Below are 18,880 nucleotides of genomic sequence, written 5' to 3'. Positions count from 1 at the left end.
TGTGAGAACATCTCATCCCATCCATCCAAAAATCCCTGCTGTTTCAGGGACAATTTGTGGATTGTTTCTGAAGGAAACTCCTGCCCCCACTTAATTTTTTTTTGTTAGTTTGCTTGAGATTGCCTCATTAGCATCCCCAAATTGGAGTGTTAAAAACTGAGACGCTGATTTTTCAGCAGCTGAGGGAAGGATACGAGGAGAGAGAACCCAAGAGCTGCTGTCCCTCAGCTGGCAGCTGGCACAATGACTTAGCAGAAAGAGCAATTTGATCAGGAGAGCTTTCTCTTTTTTTTTTTTTTTTTCCTTCAAGCTGTGGTGCCTCTCTCCAGCAGCAGAGGATTGCAGCCCAGGAAAAGCTGGGAATGCAGTCCCTGGGAGCAATCCCAGCTCCTGGGCTCACTGCTGAGAGCCCTCAGTGCCAACCTTCACCACGGTGGATTTTCTGGCACAATTTCTGAACAAAACCTCCTCTTTTTGGTGTGTGAGCAGACTTGGCAGAGCCCAGAATCTTTGCAGATCGAGGAGGAGGCAATGAAATGTGGACAAAATGCCTGTGCTGTTTGCAGAGCCTCTCTCAGAGCAGCCTGGAGCTCACCTTGGCTTTGCCTGCAGTCAGCTGAACTGGACAAGACACAAAGATTTGGTTCTGCACATTTTGTCAAAGCCTTTGGACAAAATGTCAGTTTTGGGACACTTCACCCAAATACCCAAAGTGTCCCAGCTTCCCCCTGAGAAATCCTGGGAATTCCACCCTCAGGACGAGTTGCTGGGAGTTTCAGGAGCCCAGGGTGCTGTCAGCCAGCTCAGGTGATGTCTCCTCGTGCAGCCTGAGGGTGGGTTTGCACTGAGGTGACATTTTGGTGTCCTGCACTGCAGATAAACAGATTTTTTTGCAGTGTCCACGAGGGAGGTGCCTCGTGGTGAGCTCAGGGACCGTCAGCCACGCAGGTGCAGCATCCTGAGCCCCATTTTCAGCCCTTTTCAGCCCTTTTCAGCCCTTTTCAGCCCTTTCAGCCCTTTTCACCTGCCCGTGTCTGCTGCTGCCCTGATCCAGCTCTTGGGGTTTCTGTGAGCTCCTCCTTTGAGGAACCAGCAAAATGGAGCTGGGGAAGGAGAGGTGATGAGTTCTGCCCGTGGACTGAGGGTGTTGTGTTCCCCACAGCTGCTGTCCTGCCTGACAGAGGCCTCAGTGAGTGCAGCAGTCCTGCAGCACGTGAACTCCACAGTCCCATATTACCTGTCCTTCCCAAAGCAGTGCAGGGCCCTGCTCAAGGTAAGGGGATGTGCCATGGGCACCTCTAAGGCTTTTTTTCTCCATTTTAGCTGACCTTTTGTGGAATCTGGGCTGGATTCCTAGCAGTTCAGTGCTCTGTGGTGTTCCCTTGCTGTGCTGAGAGGATTCCTGCCTCTCCTCAGGTGCCAGGGGGTGATGCCAGCCTCAGATGAACGTGTGGGTGCCTCTGTTTTGTAGCTGCTGCTCCCCCTCAGGGAGCTGTTTTTTGGGGAAAAGCTGCTTCCTTCCTCCCCAGATGGAGGAAAATTGGCTACCAGGCCCTGGGAATGTCTGTGCTGCCTCTCTCCTCTCTACTCGAGGAGCTGGGGGTGGAATATTTCTGTGGCCTCAGCTCAGTCACAACTGCTGAGTGTGAACAACAACACAGGAGGTGTGGGGGAGACACCCAGGGCAGCAGGGTGCAGCTGAATGGGAACTGCCAGGCAGCTCTGTGGGGAGGCAGGGAAGCCTCAGAAGGTGGAAATGACTCTGGAGGAGGCTGGGACACCTCTCAGCTGAAGGGTGGGAGGCATTTCTGAGAAGGCTTTCCCAGCCCTCTCTCTGTGCTGTGCACTTTGTTGGTGCAGGTGAGTGGTTTTGGGGGGCACCAGGTGAACCTGGGGGAGATGGAGTCCCTCAGGAGAGCTCAAACGAGTGTTTAAGCTCAGGGATAAAAGCTGTGTGGTTTTTTTAGAGGTGCTGGTTTGGCACAGGTTGCTTTTATTGACCATGGGGACGTCAGCCTTGGCTGTTGTGTGAGAGTGTGAGGACAGGAGGGCTTCCTGACAGCACATTGTGCCACCTCTGTGCCACCTCCATGCCACCTGCCTCCTGGTCACCTTTCTGCAGGGAAAAGGGGGAGGTTCAGGCCTGTCTGTGGCCAGCCAGGAGCTCTTTGTCCCTTCTCTCACCTGCCCTCTGTGTTTGATCCCAGCAAAGCATCACTCTGTGGAGCACAGGGGAGGAGACAGTCAGAGTCCTGGCCTTCCTGGTGCTGAACAAGATCTGCAGGTACAAGAAGGAGGTTTACCTCAGCCCCCTGCTCAAGGTAAGCCTGGCTCATGCTCAGATCTGCACCTTCCTTCCTCATGTTGTGTGCAAACACCTCAGAGCCTCGAGCTGCATGTGAGCAGGTGATGCTGGCAGCCCCAGAAAAGCAGAGAGGGCAGAAATTCTGTCAGGTTGCTGTTGCCACTGCTGCCTTTCCTGCTGGGGGCTCAGGGCAGGTCTGTGGTGCCTGGTGAATATCATCTGCCATCCTCCTGAGCTGCTCTGCCCTTTCAGCTGAATCCCCAGGTGTGTTTTCCTGCCACGGTGGCACCTGGGCAGGGGAAGCTGTGCCCAGCTCAGACCCTCCTGCAGCCTTGTCTGCTGCCCAGCTCTGCTGGGGGACAGCTCCAGGCTGAACACACTCCTGTGTCCCTAGAGGAGGAGCAGGGCTGGATTCTTCCTTTCTCTGACAAAAGCAACACCTCAACCTGGTTTGGATCCTTCCTTTTCTGGTAAAAGCAACACCTAAACCTGGTTGGATTCTTCCTTTTTCTGACAAAGCAACACCTCAAACCTGGTTTGGATTCTTCCTTTTCTGATAAAAGCAACACTTTCAAACCTGGTTTGGATTCTTCCTTTCTCTGACAAAAGCAACACCTCAAACCTGGTTTGGATCCTTTTTTTTTTCCTGACAAAAGCAACACTTCAACCCTGGTTTAGACACACCCAGGAGTGACCCAATAACACTTTTACTCTGTTTTACACGCTGATTTCTTTCTCCTCTTCCCCCCCGGCAGCAAATGTACATTGCCTTTGTGAAGAACTCCAGGTTCACCTCTCCCAACGCTCTGCCCATGATCAACTTCATGCAGCGCACGCTGACGGAGATGCTGGCCCTGGACACCCAGAGCTCCTACCAGCACGCCTTCATCTACATCCGCCAGCTGGCCATCCACCTGCGCAGTGCCATCACCCTCAGGAGAAGGTGGGCACCCTCCTGGCTGGGGAAAGAGGGTTTTGTCTCCCTTCTCGTGGAGGAAATGTGTGGAGAGGAGGAATTGCCGTGAGGGCTTCAGGTTTGGGTGGTGTCTCGCCCAGTTTTGGAGCTCCTAGGAGGACCTGAGAGGTGTCTGTGCTAGAATTTCAGCCAGGAAGGAGAAAAAAATGGAAGTTTTGGGAATGGGCACCCCTCCTGGGTGGGGAAAGAGGGTTTTCTCCCTTCTCTCATAGGAGGAAATGTGTGAGAGGAGGAATTGCCGTGAGCTCTTCAGGTTTGGGTGGTGTCTCGCCCAGTTTTGGAGCTCCTAGGAGGTGTCTGCTAAAATTTCAGCAGGAAGGAGGAAAAAAAATGGAAGTTTGGGGTGAGCTAATAGAGGCCTTCAGGACCAGAAAGGAAGCTCTGAGAAAGTCTCTGTCCAGCTGTTTTCCAGTGGCAGGATGGGCGGGAATGGATTCACACTGACAGGAGGGATAGCTTGGATACCAGGAGACAATCCTTCCTTCTGTGAGGATGAGGAGACCCTGGAATGTGTTTCCCAGAGCAGCCTGGGCTGGTGGAAGCTCTCCCTGCCCATGGATGATCTCTAAGGTCCCTTTGAACCCAAACCCTCCTGCAGGGTGGGAGTTGCTTTTCTCTCCCTACTCAACAAGAGTTTGTGCTGCACTTTCCACCTTGGACACCCTTTTTGCACTCTGAGGCTGCTGTTTGCAGCCTCTGTTCCAAAACCTGCAGGTAAAGCAGCTTAAGGAGCCACCCCGGGGTGTTGCAGCTCCCCAGCAAAGTCCTGTTTAAAGGATTTAACTGAACAAAGCTGCTCAGACCTTTGGGGAGCAGCCCTGGTTTCAGTCTGACCTGGGAAATCTCAGTCAGATTGCTAATCCTGGATTTAGTTCTGTTTAGCAAAAACAGACCCCACAGATTAAATTGTTCATCTGCCCCCAAACAGGGCAGGGTCAGTGCCCAGGCTAAATCTCCTGGCTGGGCAGACATGGGATAAATAAGCAGAGATAAATGAAGTCTGGGCTGCAGATCCCCTAATTGGATTGCACTGGCTCCTTACACCCTCAGTTGTGGCCCAGACGAGGAGTTAAATCCACTTGATTTCACAGCTGGGCAGGGTCAGATGGCAATGGCACCACCAAAAACGTCCCAGTGCCAGCTCTGAGCCTGTTCACATGGAGCAGGCGTGGTGATGAGCAGAGCACATTGTTCCTGTCTGCCCCTGTGCAGGAGGAGCTGAGGAAAGCTTTGTGGAACATCTCTGCCTGGGCAGAGGTGGCACAGCCCTGCGTGCCTGGTTTAACTCCCTGCTGCAAGGTTTGGCCCAGAGGTGCAGTTTAAGGGTTCTGTGCCTGTCTCAGGCCTTGTGCATCCTGATTTTCCATGGGGAAATGAGCGGGGCCTCAGAAATCTGGGGGAAAAACCCACAACTCAGCCTGTGAGTGCAGTCTGCTGTGGGTTTGGGCACTACCTGCAGAGCTACAGAACTTTTTGGGAAGGGTTTCTTTTCAAGGGCTCCTGCTCCAGCTGAGCTTTTAGTCAGTCTAGAATTGAGAATCTTTTATTTAATAAAAAAAAAAAAAAAAAAAAAAAAAAAAAAAAAAAAAAACACAAAAAAAAACACCAAAAAAACTGCTGCAGCACCTGCCCAGAGTCTTGAAAATGATGTCCTGGCCTGGTGCAAGGCTGCTGAGCCAGGCTGGGTCACTGTCCCTGCTGTCAAATATATATATACACACATAAAAAAAAGTAAAAATTATATATATAACTGTCACTGCTGGACTCCTGCAGGGTTTTGCTGGTAACCAGAGCTGCAGCTTTGCTCTGCTGCCTGCCACTTCCACCCTGCAGCTACCAAAATAAAATGAAGCTGTCCTGGGTGGTGTCTCTCCCAAAAGTTTGCTGCAGGATTTCCCTGTGCTTGGCCTCATCCCAGTGCCTGCTGTGAGGCTGGGGACTTGTCTTCTCCATGAGCCCAACTGAGCCACACCAGACTGTTTTTTATTCCCTTTTTTCTCCTTTTATTTCCCTTTTTTCTCCTTCAGGCAGTGACTGGTACCCTGGGGATGGCAGCTCCAGTGTGTCTTTCCTCCCTCAGCAAGAAGCAGGGTGAGCACTTATCAAATACCACATTTTAATTATATTTTTTTTTCGCCCTTTTCCTGCAGGAGAACTTCCAGTCAGTCTATAACTGGCAGTACATCCACTGCCTGTACTTCTGGTGTCGAGTTCTCAGCACCATCCACCCCAGTGAGGTCTTGGAGCCCCTCATCTACCCCCTGACACAGGTCATTATTGGCTGTATCAAGTGAGTAGAACCCTTCCATTCTTCTTGCTCTGCTTTGTTTTGTCCTTTTACAGCTCTGTGATCCGGATTTAACCACGAATGGTCTCAAAGCTCACATTTAATTGAAATTTTGCCAGCCCAAGGTGTGTGTGAGCAGCTGTGAGGTGGTGACAGAGTCGTGTGTGGGGTTGTTCTTTCCTCTTTGTGTAAGGAGAGTCTCAGTCTGAATAACCTGGGCAGATGATCCTTGGGACTGCAAGGAAAACGATCTGCTCCTGCTTCAGAAAATCCTCATCCCCAGCTCTGTAAATACCTTTAGGAGCTGCATTTTTTGGGGCCTGTTGGTTGGGATTTGGAGAAGTGGGACACACAGTTGTTGTTTCAGGGTGGCTGCTGAGAATTCCCTCCTCGTGCCAGTTTTGTGTTTGGATGAGATGTCTGTGCTCTGAGGTGCCTATTAACAAGGAGCATTGAGGGAATTTGGGGATCTCTGGTGATCTCCCAAATCCTGTTAGCTCTGGTAACCAGATTTCTCAGCTTTAAAACCCGGCTCTGGAAAAAACTCCCCAGCGCTGCTGAAGATAAGCAGATTTCAAGGATATGGGATCAGAGGGTGCAAACATCCCTCCTGGCATCCCCCACTGCTCCTGGGGATGGATCCTAGCAGCTCCCAGCGGATCAGCAGGGGTCTGGGCACAGGAGAGGAGAATGGGGTTAGGCTCAGCAGTGTTTTTAGCAGCTTTGGCACTGCCTGGAGAGGTTTTTGAGGTTTGGGAAGCCCCAGAGATCAGTTTGGGGTGACCTCACTGTGGACCTGAAGGAGTTACAGGAGAGATGGAGAGAGGATTTCCCAAAGGATGGAGGGACAGGACACAGGGAAGGGCTTCAAACAGAGAGAGGGTGGCTTCACATGAGGTATCAGGGAAAAAATTCCTCCTCCTAAAGGTGGTGAGGCCCTGGATTAGATTTCCCAGAGAAGCTGTGCTTGGAAAATGTCCAGGGCCAGAACTTGGAGCACCCTGGGGTGGTGGAAGGTTTCTCTGCCATGGCACTGGAGGCTTTAACTCCCTTCCAACCCAAACCATTCCATGATTCTGTGATTCCAGCGTTGGGAAAACAGAATCAGAGCCCACCTGGATTCCTCCCTGAGCCAGGCTGGGAGCAATATACAGATAATATGTATCAATATAAATGATAAATATAAAATATAAAATAGAAATAAATATATATAAAGTGTAAATATGAAAAAATTACATAAATATAAAATATTAATAAATATATACACATATATAAATATATATATAAATGTATATATAACACACACATATATATAACAAATGTCTATAGATATATATAAATTATATATATAACATATTGATAAAATATAAAACATACTATGCATATATCATATATATATATAAGATGTATTTTTATATATTATACATATAAAGGAGGCGCTTGGCAGGTGCAGGAGTGCTGTGGCTCCGTGGGACAGGACACTGTGACCTCTGCAGCCCTTTCTTTGTGCTGCTCCAGGTGTGCAGTGGGGTTTGTCCCCAGGGGTGGATGGCAGGAGTGTCCCTGCTGTCCCCTGCTGTCCCCTGTGCCGGGAGGTGGCGCCTGGCTCCAGCACAAGGACAGTGTCACAGTGTCACAGTGTCCCTGTCCCTGCTCCCTGAGCTGGCCCCTCTCCACTCTGCTGGTTGTTTTTAGCAGCTGAAGCTCCTGTTCCTGTACCCCTCTTTTTTCCCCAAATACTTTTCCTGGCTTTGTCTGCTGGGATTTGTGCCCTGCTCCCAGTCTGGGCTGTAAAAACCAAGCTGTCCCTGGTGTTTGTGGTTAAATGAGGATTTTTGGTGCCTGTGACATTCCAGCTTTAGTGTCCCTGAGCAGGTGACCTGGAGCAGAGAGGAGATGTCCCTGTCCCCTGTGGCCACCAGGGCTGTGCCAAACCAAACCAAGCCTGGAGAAGGACAGGAGCCATTCCAAGAGATGGGAAGGCACTTGGGGACTCCCCAGGGAGGTGAAGGGAGTCACTCTGGGGACACCTGGAGCTCCCTGAGCTGGTCCCAGCTGGGTTTGGCATTCCCAGGACGTGGAACCCTCTGAAACGAATGGGTTTGGTTTACAGTAAATCCATACACTTAACAGCTTTATTCCTCCATCAATTAATCCCTGGGAATGGCTTGGGTCATCTCCAGAGGTGCCAGAGCAGGGGTGCACAGCAGATTGATTCCTGCACTGGGCCCAGTGATAATTATTTCACTATTTGGAAGGGGGATGCAGCTGATTTATGGCGCCTGGTCAAACGTTTTTATTTCCTGGGCTCTTCCTGGATTGCTCAGCAAATCCTTTGGGGAGGGTTCATTTTTCAGCTTGGCTCTGTCACCTGAGAGCTGTGGCTTAAAAACATCAACGTTTTAATGCTGGACACTTGTGTGACTTCAGGTCACTGACAGAAATGGGTTTTTGGGGTTGCTCTCCATTCTCTCCCTGCTCCTGAGGAGATGATTCTGCTCCATCCGCCTGACTGGGAATTGGCTCAACTCTGATCTTAATTACCTTATTATTTAAAATATGAGTAAAAGTCAGGGCTCTTCCTCCCTCCTCCTGTGAGATTTTATTCCCAGCTATGGGGTGGCTCCAGCAGCACAAGCTGCTGAGCAGATTTCTTCAGCAGAGTAGGAGATGTTTTCCTGCATCACTGAAAGCTGCAGGTGCAGTGCCTCTAGAAATTTGGTCTAAAATAATTTATTTTTTCTTTAATTTTCTTTAATTTTCTTTGTATTTGTTTTACTTATATTTATTTAATTTTCTTATATTTATTCTTATTTATTTATAGATTTTATTCATTTTTATATTTATATTCATATTCATTTTATTTACCTATATTTGTACCTGTATTTGTACCTGTATTTGTACCTGTATTTCTACCTGTATTTTACCTGTATTTGTACTGTATTTGTACCTGTATTTCTACCTGTATTTCTACCTGTATTTATACCTATATATGTATTTATTTCTATTTTATTTATTTCTATTTAATTTTATTTATATCCTCATTTATCTTTTTTCTATTTCTTTATACTTAATTTTTTTCGATTTCATCTCATTTATTTCTATATTTTTATCTATATTTATTTTTATTCCTTTTATATTCATTTTCATTCCTTTTTTTCATTGATTTTCCCCCCCTGCCCAGGCTGGTGCCAACGTCCCGGTTCTACCCCCTGCGCATGCACTGCATCCGTGCCCTGACCCTGCTGTCCCAGAGCACCAGGACCTTCATCCCCGTGCTGCCCTTCATCCTCGAGTGGGTTTGTCCCTCCTGAGCACCCACCAGGGGTTCCCCTTTGCTCCCCAAAATCCCTGGCACGCAGCACCAGAGCTGGGGAGAAAATGGGATTGGACTTGGGTTAAACCCAGGTGCAGAAATGCATCTCCAGGGGCTTGGGCTGCTGCAGCTGGGTGGGCCCAGGGGAGCTCAGAGCTGCAGCTGGCTGCAGGAGCTGCCCAGGTTCACATTCTGCTGGGTATGGTCAGCTCCTGGAGAAGGCAGAGATGTTCCTGACTGCAGGAATTCCCCCAGCTCCATCCTGGAGAAGGCAGAGATGTTCCTGACTGCAGGAACTCCCCAAGTTCCCATCCTGCTGGTTGTGCTCACTGTTTGGGGAAGGCAGAGATGTTCCTGACTGCAGGAACTCCCCAAGTTCCCATCCTTCTGCCTGTGCTCATTGCTTGGAGAAGGCAGAGTGGTTCCTGACTGCAGACAATGGGAAATGGAAGAAAAAAAAAAAACCAAAAAAAAAAAACCAAAAAAAAACCAAACAAATATTTTGGAAGATGTCTGTGAGGATTGGAGCTTGGCATGAGGCTGGCGCTGAGGAGGAAGGACACCCACTGCTGAATCAGGCTGACTAACCCAGCTCTCTTGAAGCAGAGGCTGTTGTGGTTTGGGGTTGTTGTAAAGGTCCCCTGCAAACCACATCCTCAGCCTGTGGGATGGTTATAAAGCTCCTGCTCCCTGGCTGGGGTGGCTCTGCTGTTCCCCTGCTTCCTTCCTCTTCTCCTCTGTGTGTCTGAAACCCTGCCAGCCAGATTTTGGGACAGAGGCATCTCCCCTCTGGGCTCGTGGCACTCAGGGGGAGGATTCTTTTTGTTTTTTAGTGCTGTAAGAGAGAAAACTCAGAGCCTTCCCCTCTCTTGGCATTCTGGCTCTGACACCTTGGCCTGAGCTGGGTGTCAGGCCCCAAAGAGGTGTTCCAGGAGCACCTCAGCACCCCCAGGTGTTCCCACTGTGCCAGGGTCACCCTCAGGTGTTGTCACCCAGTCTCCTGAGCACCCTCAGGTGTTGCCTGTGACCTGTTCTGGGCAGGTTTTGGCCAGGGCTCTGCAGGACCAGGTTTCTGTGCTGGTGGAAGGAGTGACTGAAATTCTGAATTCCCCTCCTGCGCCGTGGCTGCTGCTGCCTCAGGGGACACAGACGGAGTGTCTGTGCACTCCCAGGGGCACAGGGAATTCCAAGGCAACAGGAATTCCCCCCTGCCTTGGGCAGGGAGGGCTGGTGCTGTGGGGCAGAGCTGCTTTGCACTCTGGCAGTGGGAGCTGCAGATCCCAGCTCCCTTCCTGTTCCCACGTGGGAACTGGGAGAGCCAAAAATCCCCCTCCCTTCCTGCCTGCCCTCTCCTCTGTCTGCCAGTGGTTTTCCCTCCAGCCACACTGCTGCCTTGTGACGTGCTGTGGCCCTCTGCCCCCTCATTATCCCTTCCCAGCCCGCCCCAAGGAATCCCTGGACATGAGGCAGGCCTCCTCAGCCTGGCTGTCAGCCCTCAGCTGGGCTCTGGGGGCCTGATATTTCTGGCCCTGAGAGATTCTTAGCCTGCCTAGCAGCCGCTGACTATTCCCCAAGAAAAAGTATTGCAAGAGGGTTTCTTCTCAAAACAATCTCAGCAAACAGCTCTCTCAAAATAATCTTTTTTCCAGTGGTGTTTTGCTGTTTCTCTAGTTTAAAATATGGGATTAGAAAGGTGTTGTTCCTATTCACCCAGTCATGTTAAGGCTGTATCAAAACACTTATAAAAGGTAGTAAGAATTAGGAAATAAAGCCTTTTTTTCTATGCTCTTTGCCTTCTGAAATACTTAGAATCTTTCTTTCGTGACCTACAGCGACAAGCTTCCTCCCCTTCCCAAAGTCCCTGCCACCTCCTGGGCAAATTCCAGAGCCTGTGGCTGCACTTCCCTGCCTGCCTGGAGTCCTGGGAGGATCCCAGGGAGCCCCCAGTGCCTTTAATGTGTCTGACCTGGGGGATCAATAGCTCTGTTTGGGCCAAAGAAATAACTGTGCATAACGAGGTTTATGGCATCGATTCCCCGGGCCAGGGCTCTTTGTTTGCACAAGGCCCCCCACGCTCCTCCCCCATTCCAGAGAGCCTGGATTGACAAATAAAATGTAAGGAATCAATAACAGTCTCCTGCTTCTGTGGCCTGAGGGCACTGCTGTGACCTGAGCAGCTTCTCCCCTGCTCCCCTGGGCTGCTGATGGATGTGCTGCTGCTGCACAGAGGGAAGAGGGAATGATTTCCTGCTCTCCTGAGCAGTCTGGAGGTGTTTGGGCACAGGGAGGGAGGAGCTGGGGCTGCTGCAGGGTGTGGGTGAGCAGGAGGTGTTCCTCACCCCTCTGTGGGTGCCATCAGATGTGCAGGTCTCATCCCGTGGGTGGCTTTTGGTTTTTGTTTAAATGGGATTGAAGCTTCCCTCGGTCACCACGTGGGATCCTCTGGTGGGATCTGCCTCAGAGCCAGTGGTTTGAGCAGGTGGGACACTGATTTCAGTGACAACAGTGGATTTGGTGTGAGCAAACACTTAGTCCTGCTTTGGAACTCTTGTCTCCTTCAGGGACAGCTCCAAAACCCACCCCAGCTTTGAGGTGACCACGAGGAAAGTGGGGCTGAGGAACAAACCTCAGTTCCTGGTGCTCTGGCTTGTGTTGGTTTCCTCCTCACACCACAGCACCTTTCACACCAGGTCTCCAGAGCTTCAGGAGTTTGCTCCTCCTTATCCCTGGCCGGGATATTAGGAAAGCTGTGGGGCAGGGATCAGGATTTGGGGTTTTTGGGTTGTTTTCTTGGCTCTGCCATCACCTGCACACTCCTGGCTGAGTCCTTTGGTGGTTGATTTGTGCTGTGGTCACCTTCACACTGATTTTTTTTTTTTCCTCTTCCAGGTTTTCCAACAAGTGGATTTCAACAAGAAGCCAGGACGGATGAGTTCCAAACCCATCAACTTTGCTGTGATCCTGAAACTCTCCAATGCCAACCTGCAGGAAAAGGCCTTCAGGGTGAGTGGGACCTCCAGCAGTGCCCTGTGACAAGGACTGTGCTCTGTGTCCCTGTCCCCAAAAGCTGGGGACACTTTTCCCAGTCTGGGAAATCCATAGGGTTTAAATCTGTAAGGTTTGGGTGCTGTAGGAAATCTGTAGGGTTTAGATCATACCCAGTCCCTTGATCTGTGTTTCTCCTGCTCAGGATGGACTCATTGACCAGCTCTATGACCTGATTTGGAATATCTCCATGGCCAAGCCCACAGCATTGGCTTCCCAGAGCTGGTCCTCCCCACTGTCATCCAGGTAAGGGGCCATGAGTGTGCACAGAGTGGGTAAGTTAACAGTGAATCCTCTAAATGAGGCAAGAGCCATTTTCCTTTGCTTAATTTTAATTTTGATTTGTGTTTTGGGGAGTTGTTGGGGAGGAACAGAGGCTCCCATCTAATTAGGGGGAAAGTGGCTCTAGAGTTTGCCATCTGTTGGGAGGCAGAGTGGAGCAGAGCTGCAGAACTGCTCTGGGATGGTGAGCTAAGGTGAGTTCTTGGGGACTCAGAGGTGTCCCAGCTGCTGTGGGGTCTTGGAGCAGAGCTCTGAGCCCAGATTTTCCTTGTCCTCAGCCTCCCCGAGGTGCTCTCCACAAGATGGCAATCTTCCCTCCCAGTCTTCCTTCCCCAGTCTTCCTTTCCAGTCTTTCCTCTCCAATCTTCCCTTCCCCAATCTTCCTTTCCAGTCTTTTCTCCCCAGTTTTCCCTCTCATCTTTCCCAGTTTTCCCTTCCCCAGTTTTCCCTTTCCCCTCCCTTCTCAGGCTCCCTCATGTGGAGCTGCAGACAGCACAGCTCAGTGTGACAGTTTTGGAACGTGTCCCCTCATTCCCAGCCCTCTGTTTCTATCTCAGGAATGGCTGCTGTCACCCTCCTGTGGGGACACGAACCTTGGCTTGTCCTGGTGCATGCCACGAGCCCCTGCACACCTTGGGGTGGCCCTGGCTGTGCCCCACGACATTTTGGGGTTTCCTTGGCTGCTGGGGGTACCCTGGCTGTGCCCCACAGACATTTTGGGGTTTCCTTGGCTGCTGGGGTTTCCCTGGCTGTGCCCCAGACATTTTGGGGTTTCCTTGGCTGCTGGGGGAGCCCTGGCTGTGCCCCACAGACATTTTGGGGTTTCACTGGCTGCTGGATGAGCTCTGGCTGTGCCCACAGACATTTTGAGGTTTCACTGGCTGCTGGGGCAGCTCTGGCTGTGCCCCACAGACATTTTGGGGTTTCACTGGCTGCTGGGGTTTCCCTGGCTGTGCCCCACAGACATTTTGGGGTTTCCCTGGCTGTGCCCCACAGACATTTTGGGGTTTCCCTGGCTGTGCCCCACAGACATTTTGGGGTTTCCCTGGCTGTGCCCCACAGACATTTTGGGGTTTCACTGGCTGCTGGATGAGCTCTGGCTGTGCCCCACAGACATTTTGGGGTTTCCTTGGCTGCTGGGGCAGCCCTGGCTGTGCCCCACAGACATTTTGGGGTTTCACTGGCTGCTGGGGCAGCCCTGGCTGTGCCCCAGACATTTTGGGGTTTCCTGGCTGTGCCCCACAGACATTTTGGGGTTCACTGGCTGCTGGGGCAGCCCTGGCTGTGCCCCACAGACATTGTGGGGTTTCCTTGGCTGCTGGGGCAGCTCTGGCTGTGCCCCACAGACATTTTGGGGTTTCCTTGGCTGCTGGGGCAGCCCTGGCTGTGCCCCACAGACATTTTGGGGTTTCACTGGCTGCTGGATGAGCTCTGGCTGTGCCCCACAGACATTTTGGGGTTTCCCTGGCTGTGCCCCACAGACATTTTGGGGTTTCACTGGCTGCTGGGGTTTCCCTGGCTGCCCCACAGACATTTTGGGGTTTCCTTGGCTGCTGGGGGAGCCCTGGCTGTGCCCCACAGACATTTTGGGGTTTCACTGGCTGCTGGATGAGCTCTGGCTGTGCCCCACAGACATTTTGAGGTTTCACTGGCTGCTGGGGCAGCTCTGGCTGTGCCCCACAGACATTTTGGGGTTTCCTTGGCTGCTGGGGAGCCCTGGCTGTGCCCCACAGACATTTTGGGGTTTCACTGGCTGCTGGATGAGCTCTGGCTGTGCCCCACAGACATTTGGGGTTTCCCTGGCTGTGCCCCTCAGACATTTGAGGTTTCACTGGCTGCTGGGGCAGCTCTGGCTGTGCCCCACAGACATTTTGGGGTTTCCTGGCTGCTGGGGGAGCCCTGGCTGTGCCCCACAGACATTTTGGGGTTTCCCTGGCTGTGCCCCACAGACATTTTGGGGTTTCACTGGCTGCTGGGGTTTCCCTGGCTGTGCCCCACAGACGTTTTGGGGTTTCCTGGCTGTGCCCCACAGACATTTTGGGGTTTCCTTGGCTGCTGGGGGAGCCCTGGCTGTGCCCCACAGACATTTTGGGGTTTCCCTGGCTGTGCCCCACAGACGTTTTGGGGTTTCACTGGCTGCTGGGGCAGCCCTGGCTCTGCCCCCCCAGGCTGTTGGTGGCACACAGCTCCGTGTCCCTGCCAGGGGCTGGCATCTGCAGGGCACAGAGCTCTTGGCAGTGTCCCCCGGCTGGCACAGGGGCTGCTGCCAGCCCCTCTGTGTGTGTGTGCAGGCAGCAGCTCCTGTGCCTGTGCCTGGCCCTGCTGCCCCGTTTTGGCAGCACAGGGGCCCTGAGCTGGCAGCCAGCAGCTCTCAGAGCCCGTGTGGGGCTGGAATGAGGAGCTGCTGACGTCCCTGTGCCTTCCCACCCCAGCCTGGGCTGGAATCCTACAGGGGATTGCTGCTCTCGGGTTTCCTGCCTGGCTGCCGCTGCCTCTGCAGCCTCCTGGCGTCTGCTGGGCTGCCCTTGGCTTCCCAAAAGCTGGGGAAGGCGTGTGGGGAGAGGCTTTTCTCCTGGAGCTCTTCCAGCCCGCTCTGGAGATCCATCTGTCCCTCCCTGCTGAGCTCACGCCTCTCCCAGCGCCGTGGCAAGGCTGTTCCAGCTGGCAGGGGCTGTGTCCCTCCTCCTCCTCCTCCTCCTCCTCCTGCTCCTGCTCTGGTCAGCAGCTCCAGGGCTGAGCTTTCCAGGCTCAGCTTCCCAGATTTCTCTGCTTGGAAGGCAGGAAGCAGGCGGCAGATGAAAGGAGAGGAGAGAGCCAGTGGGGATGACACTTCAAAGCTGCTGCTGCTGCTGGCCCAGGGCTGACCCCGTGGTGGTCACTGCCTGCAGGGGCTCAGAGGGGAGCCCCTTCCCCCTGGCAGGCAGCAGCAGGAGGAGGAGGAGGAGGTTGGAGGGGAAGAGCTGAGGCAGGAGCCAGGCTCAGTTTGCAGCCAGAAAGGGCAGGAGGTGCTGCCTCCTCACCAGCACCACTGCTGCTGCTCCCCGTGTCCCCAGTGAAGTGTTCCCTGCTGGGAGCAGGGCACAGGGCTGGGGTTTGGCTGCCCCTGCATCACGTCCAGTAAGAGGAGCTGTGGTTTTGGGGTTTTGCCTGTGGTGTCTCTGCTGGGAGGAACCCGTGGTGTGTTGGGGGCTGGCGAGGGACAGGAGCAGCACCAGTAATGACAGGGCTGTGATGAGGCCTGACTGCCACATCCACACACACACACACACTGCGTTCTGATGCTTTTATTCTGCAAATCTGGTCGTTCTGTTCAGCAGGGTAGGGAAAAGCACACACAAACCTTGTTTTTTTCCTTTCTCTATCCTTTGTCTTCTTTTCTCTCCCTGCCTTCCAGCCAGGGCTGAGACCTCGTGAGGTTTTCATTAATATCTGAGGCAGATTTTTGGGGGCTGTGTGAGGAGGGAGCACGCAGCTCCAGACGGCACTGACAGAGCCCAGGATTTTTTGCACGGATTTTCTGGGTGACACTTGTGCAAGGGAAGAAAACATGATATTATGTATGTGGCAGAGGATGGAATGGATCTGGGGCTGCAGCTGGGGGGATCAAGTGAGATAAATGGAACGACAAACGCATCTCTCAGTGGAGATAAATATGCAGCACCTAATAAAAAATAAATATTTTAGGAAAGGGAGGTGGTGAGGGCAGTGACCAGGCTTCAGCAGCAGCAGAATTGTTGTGCTGAGGTTTTTCTTTGGCTTTGGGGGAAGCAGGGAAGGCCTGGCTGCATTGAATTGTCATTTTTTTGGGGTGTGCAGGAGGGAGAGGGCCAAGGGAAGCCCCTGGAGCTGCTGGATGGGGAAATCCTGCAGCAAAACACCCCTCAGAGAGCAGAGTCCTGGCAGGGAGAGGGGCTGGCTGCCACTGCCACCTCTTGATGAGCAAAAACACTTCCCCACATGCAATGGACAGCAAGGAAACATCTCCTTCCTTCCCCAGAACCTCGGGAGCAGGCAGTGATGGAGCTGCTGCCTGCAAACCCTTTATCTCCCTCCTGATAGCATCTCCTGGGCCCACTGAGGGCAAGGCTCCACCGTGGTTTAACCAGCTTTTTTCTCCTGCCTTCTTGGGTCTCTTCTCTAAATCAAACGTCTGGGAGGTGTTTGTGTGTTTATTATGGCTCCAGCAAAAAACAAAAAAAGAGCTTGGCCTGCAGGTTCAGGCAGCACTCCTGGGGCTGGGCAGAGCTGGGATTTGAGCCATGAATCAACCTGGACACCTCCATCCTTCCTCCGTCACCAAGGGAGCATCCAGTGCTGCCTCAGTTCTTGGTCTGGAGGTGCCACAGCAGGGTGGTGCTGCTGGAGAGTTTAATTTTGTCATTTTTTGGTGTGGATTTGAGGCATCCAGAGGTGCCAGCTGGAGCAAACCTCACCCTGCTGGCTTCATCCTGACCCTGGAGCAGCACTAGGTTTTCCCCACTGAAGCAAAGCCCCTCATTCCCAGTCCACAGACACCTCCACACCAGTTTTAGATCTCTTCTCAAGCCTGCCTTCAGTCCCAGCCATCGTTCCCCTGTGAGGGATATTCCCACCCCAATCCCAAGTGATGTTCCACAGCCTTAACCCCCAGACACTCCCCTCATTCCCATGGCCTTCCCTGCGGTCCTGGCCGTGGAACATCCACGTGGATCCACTGGTATCCCTGGTCTTCAGGAGCTCCACAGTCCTCCTCTTTACCTGCCTGGGCAGTTGGAGCTGCACTCAGGCACTGTGGCAGCCGAGGGCCCCAGGAGCACAGAGCTTTTCCTGCACTGATGCATCTTTTCCAGGGCAAAGCAGTGTTAAAGGGCTGCTTTGGGGCAAGGTGCAGCTGCTTGGGGCAAACTGAGCTGGTTTTGGGCAAGCCTGCAGCTGGTTTGGGGCAAGCTGCAGCTGGTTTTGGGCAAGCTGCAGCTGGTTTTTGGGCAAGCTGCAGCTGGTTTGGGCAAACTGCAGCTGCTCTGGGCAAACTGAGCTGCTCTGGGGCAAGCTGCAGCTTTTGCATCCTCCCAGCCCAGGGGATGAGGATCCCCAGGCTGGCTGGGTGACAAATCCCGTGGCAGTGTGGGGTGACAATCCCGTGGCAGTGTGGGGTGACAAACCCCGTGGCAGTGCGGGGTGACAAAACCCCGTGGCAGTGCGGGTGACAAACCCCGTGGCAGTGTGGGTGACACATCCCGTGGCAGTGTGGGGTGACACATCCCGTGGCAGTGTGGGGTGACAAATCCCATGGCAGTGTGGGTGACAAATCCCGTGGCAGTGTGGGGTGACAAATCCCGTGGCAGTGCGGGGTGACAAATCCCGTGGCAGTGTGGGGGTGACAAACCCCGTGGCAGTGTGGGGTGACAAATCCCGTGGCAGTGTGGGGTGACAAATCCCGTGGCAGTGTGGGGTGACAAACCCCGTGGCAGTGTGGGGTGACAAACCCCGTGGCAGTGTGGGGTGACAAACCCCGTGGCAGTGTGGGGTGAGCTCCAGCTGCCGTTGCTCTCGGAGGGTGGGAGACACGTTTTTTCCCCCGGGATGTTTATGGGACCCTCCCAGGCTCCCATTGTCCCCTCTCCTTTCCCTCCTGGCAGCTGAAGTCCTTCCTGAAGCACTGCAAGGTGGCCAACTACTGCAGGCCCATGAGGCAGCTGCTGGAGAAGGTGCAGGAGAACTCGGCCCACATCGCCGGCGGCGGCAGCGAGCGGCGTTCGGGGTGGCCAGTGCTGGGGCCGTGGTGAGACTGGGACTGGGACAGGGGACAGGGGCTGGGGACACTGAGACAGCCTGGGGACAGGGGACACAGCCTGGGATAGGGACAGGGGACACGGATACAGCCTGGGGACTGGGACAGGGGACAGGGACATGGCCTGGGGACAGGGACTGGGGACACTGATACAGCCTGGGGACACTGATACAGCCTGGGGACAGGGGACAGGGGACAGGGACACAGCCTGGGGACTGGGACTGGGGCCACGGACTGGGGACACTGATACAGCCTGGGGGACAGGGACTGGGGACAGGGGACAGGGACACAGCCTGGGGACACTGATACAGCCTGGGGACAGGGACTGGGGACACTGGCACTGCCTGGGGACAGGGACACAGCCTTGGGACTGGGACTGGGGACTGGGACATGGCCTGGGGACACTGATACAGCCTGGGGACAGGGACACAGCCTGGGGACTGGGACAGGGGACAGGGACATGGCCTGGGGACAGGGACCGGGGACACGGATACAGCCTGGGGACACTGATACAGCCTGGGGACAGGGACTGGGGACAGGGGCTGGGGACACTGATACAGCCTGAGGACTGGGACTGGGGGGACAGGGACACGGACTGGGGACACTGATACAGCCTGGGGACTGGGGGACAGGGACACGGACTGGGGATAGGGACAGGGACCCGGATACAGCCTGGGGACAGGGACTGGGGACAGGGGACAGGGACACAGCCTGGGGACACTGATACAGCCTGGGGACAGGGACTGGGGACACTGGCACTGCCTGGGGACAGGGACACAGCCTTGGGACTGGGACTGGGGACTGGGACATGGCCTGGGGACACTGAGACAGCCTGGGGACAGGGACACAGCCCAGGGACAGGGGACACTGACACAGCCGGGGACACTGCTACAGCCTGG

General features: G+C 53.6%; 1 protein-coding gene across 1 annotated transcript in view; it reads left to right on the top strand.

Moving 5' to 3' along the window:
* The window catches only part of NOC2L (NOC2 like nucleolar associated transcriptional repressor), a 31,520-nt gene that overhangs the window by 4,491 nt on the left and 8,149 nt on the right, over positions 1 to 18,880 (top strand). The window contains 10 exon segments of the mRNA XM_066340339.1: positions 1,163 to 1,273; positions 2,208 to 2,321; positions 3,061 to 3,252; positions 5,435 to 5,571; positions 8,753 to 8,867; positions 11,774 to 11,887; positions 12,075 to 12,102; positions 12,105 to 12,175; positions 17,830 to 17,923; positions 17,926 to 17,972. Of these exon segments, the coding sequence (XP_066196436.1) occupies positions 1,163 to 1,273; positions 2,208 to 2,321; positions 3,061 to 3,252; positions 5,435 to 5,571; positions 8,753 to 8,867; positions 11,774 to 11,887; positions 12,075 to 12,102; positions 12,105 to 12,175; positions 17,830 to 17,923; positions 17,926 to 17,972 (1,023 nt within the window).

The sequence above is a fragment of the Sylvia atricapilla genome, unplaced genomic scaffold (genome assembly GCF_009819655.1).
Source record: "Sylvia atricapilla isolate bSylAtr1 unplaced genomic scaffold, bSylAtr1.pri scaffold_67_arrow_ctg1, whole genome shotgun sequence".
Classification (NCBI taxonomy): Eukaryota; Metazoa; Chordata; class Aves; order Passeriformes; family Sylviidae; genus Sylvia; species Sylvia atricapilla.
The sequence above is the reverse complement of the archived record's forward strand: the minus strand, read 5'-3'. Positions and strand labels throughout refer to the sequence as shown.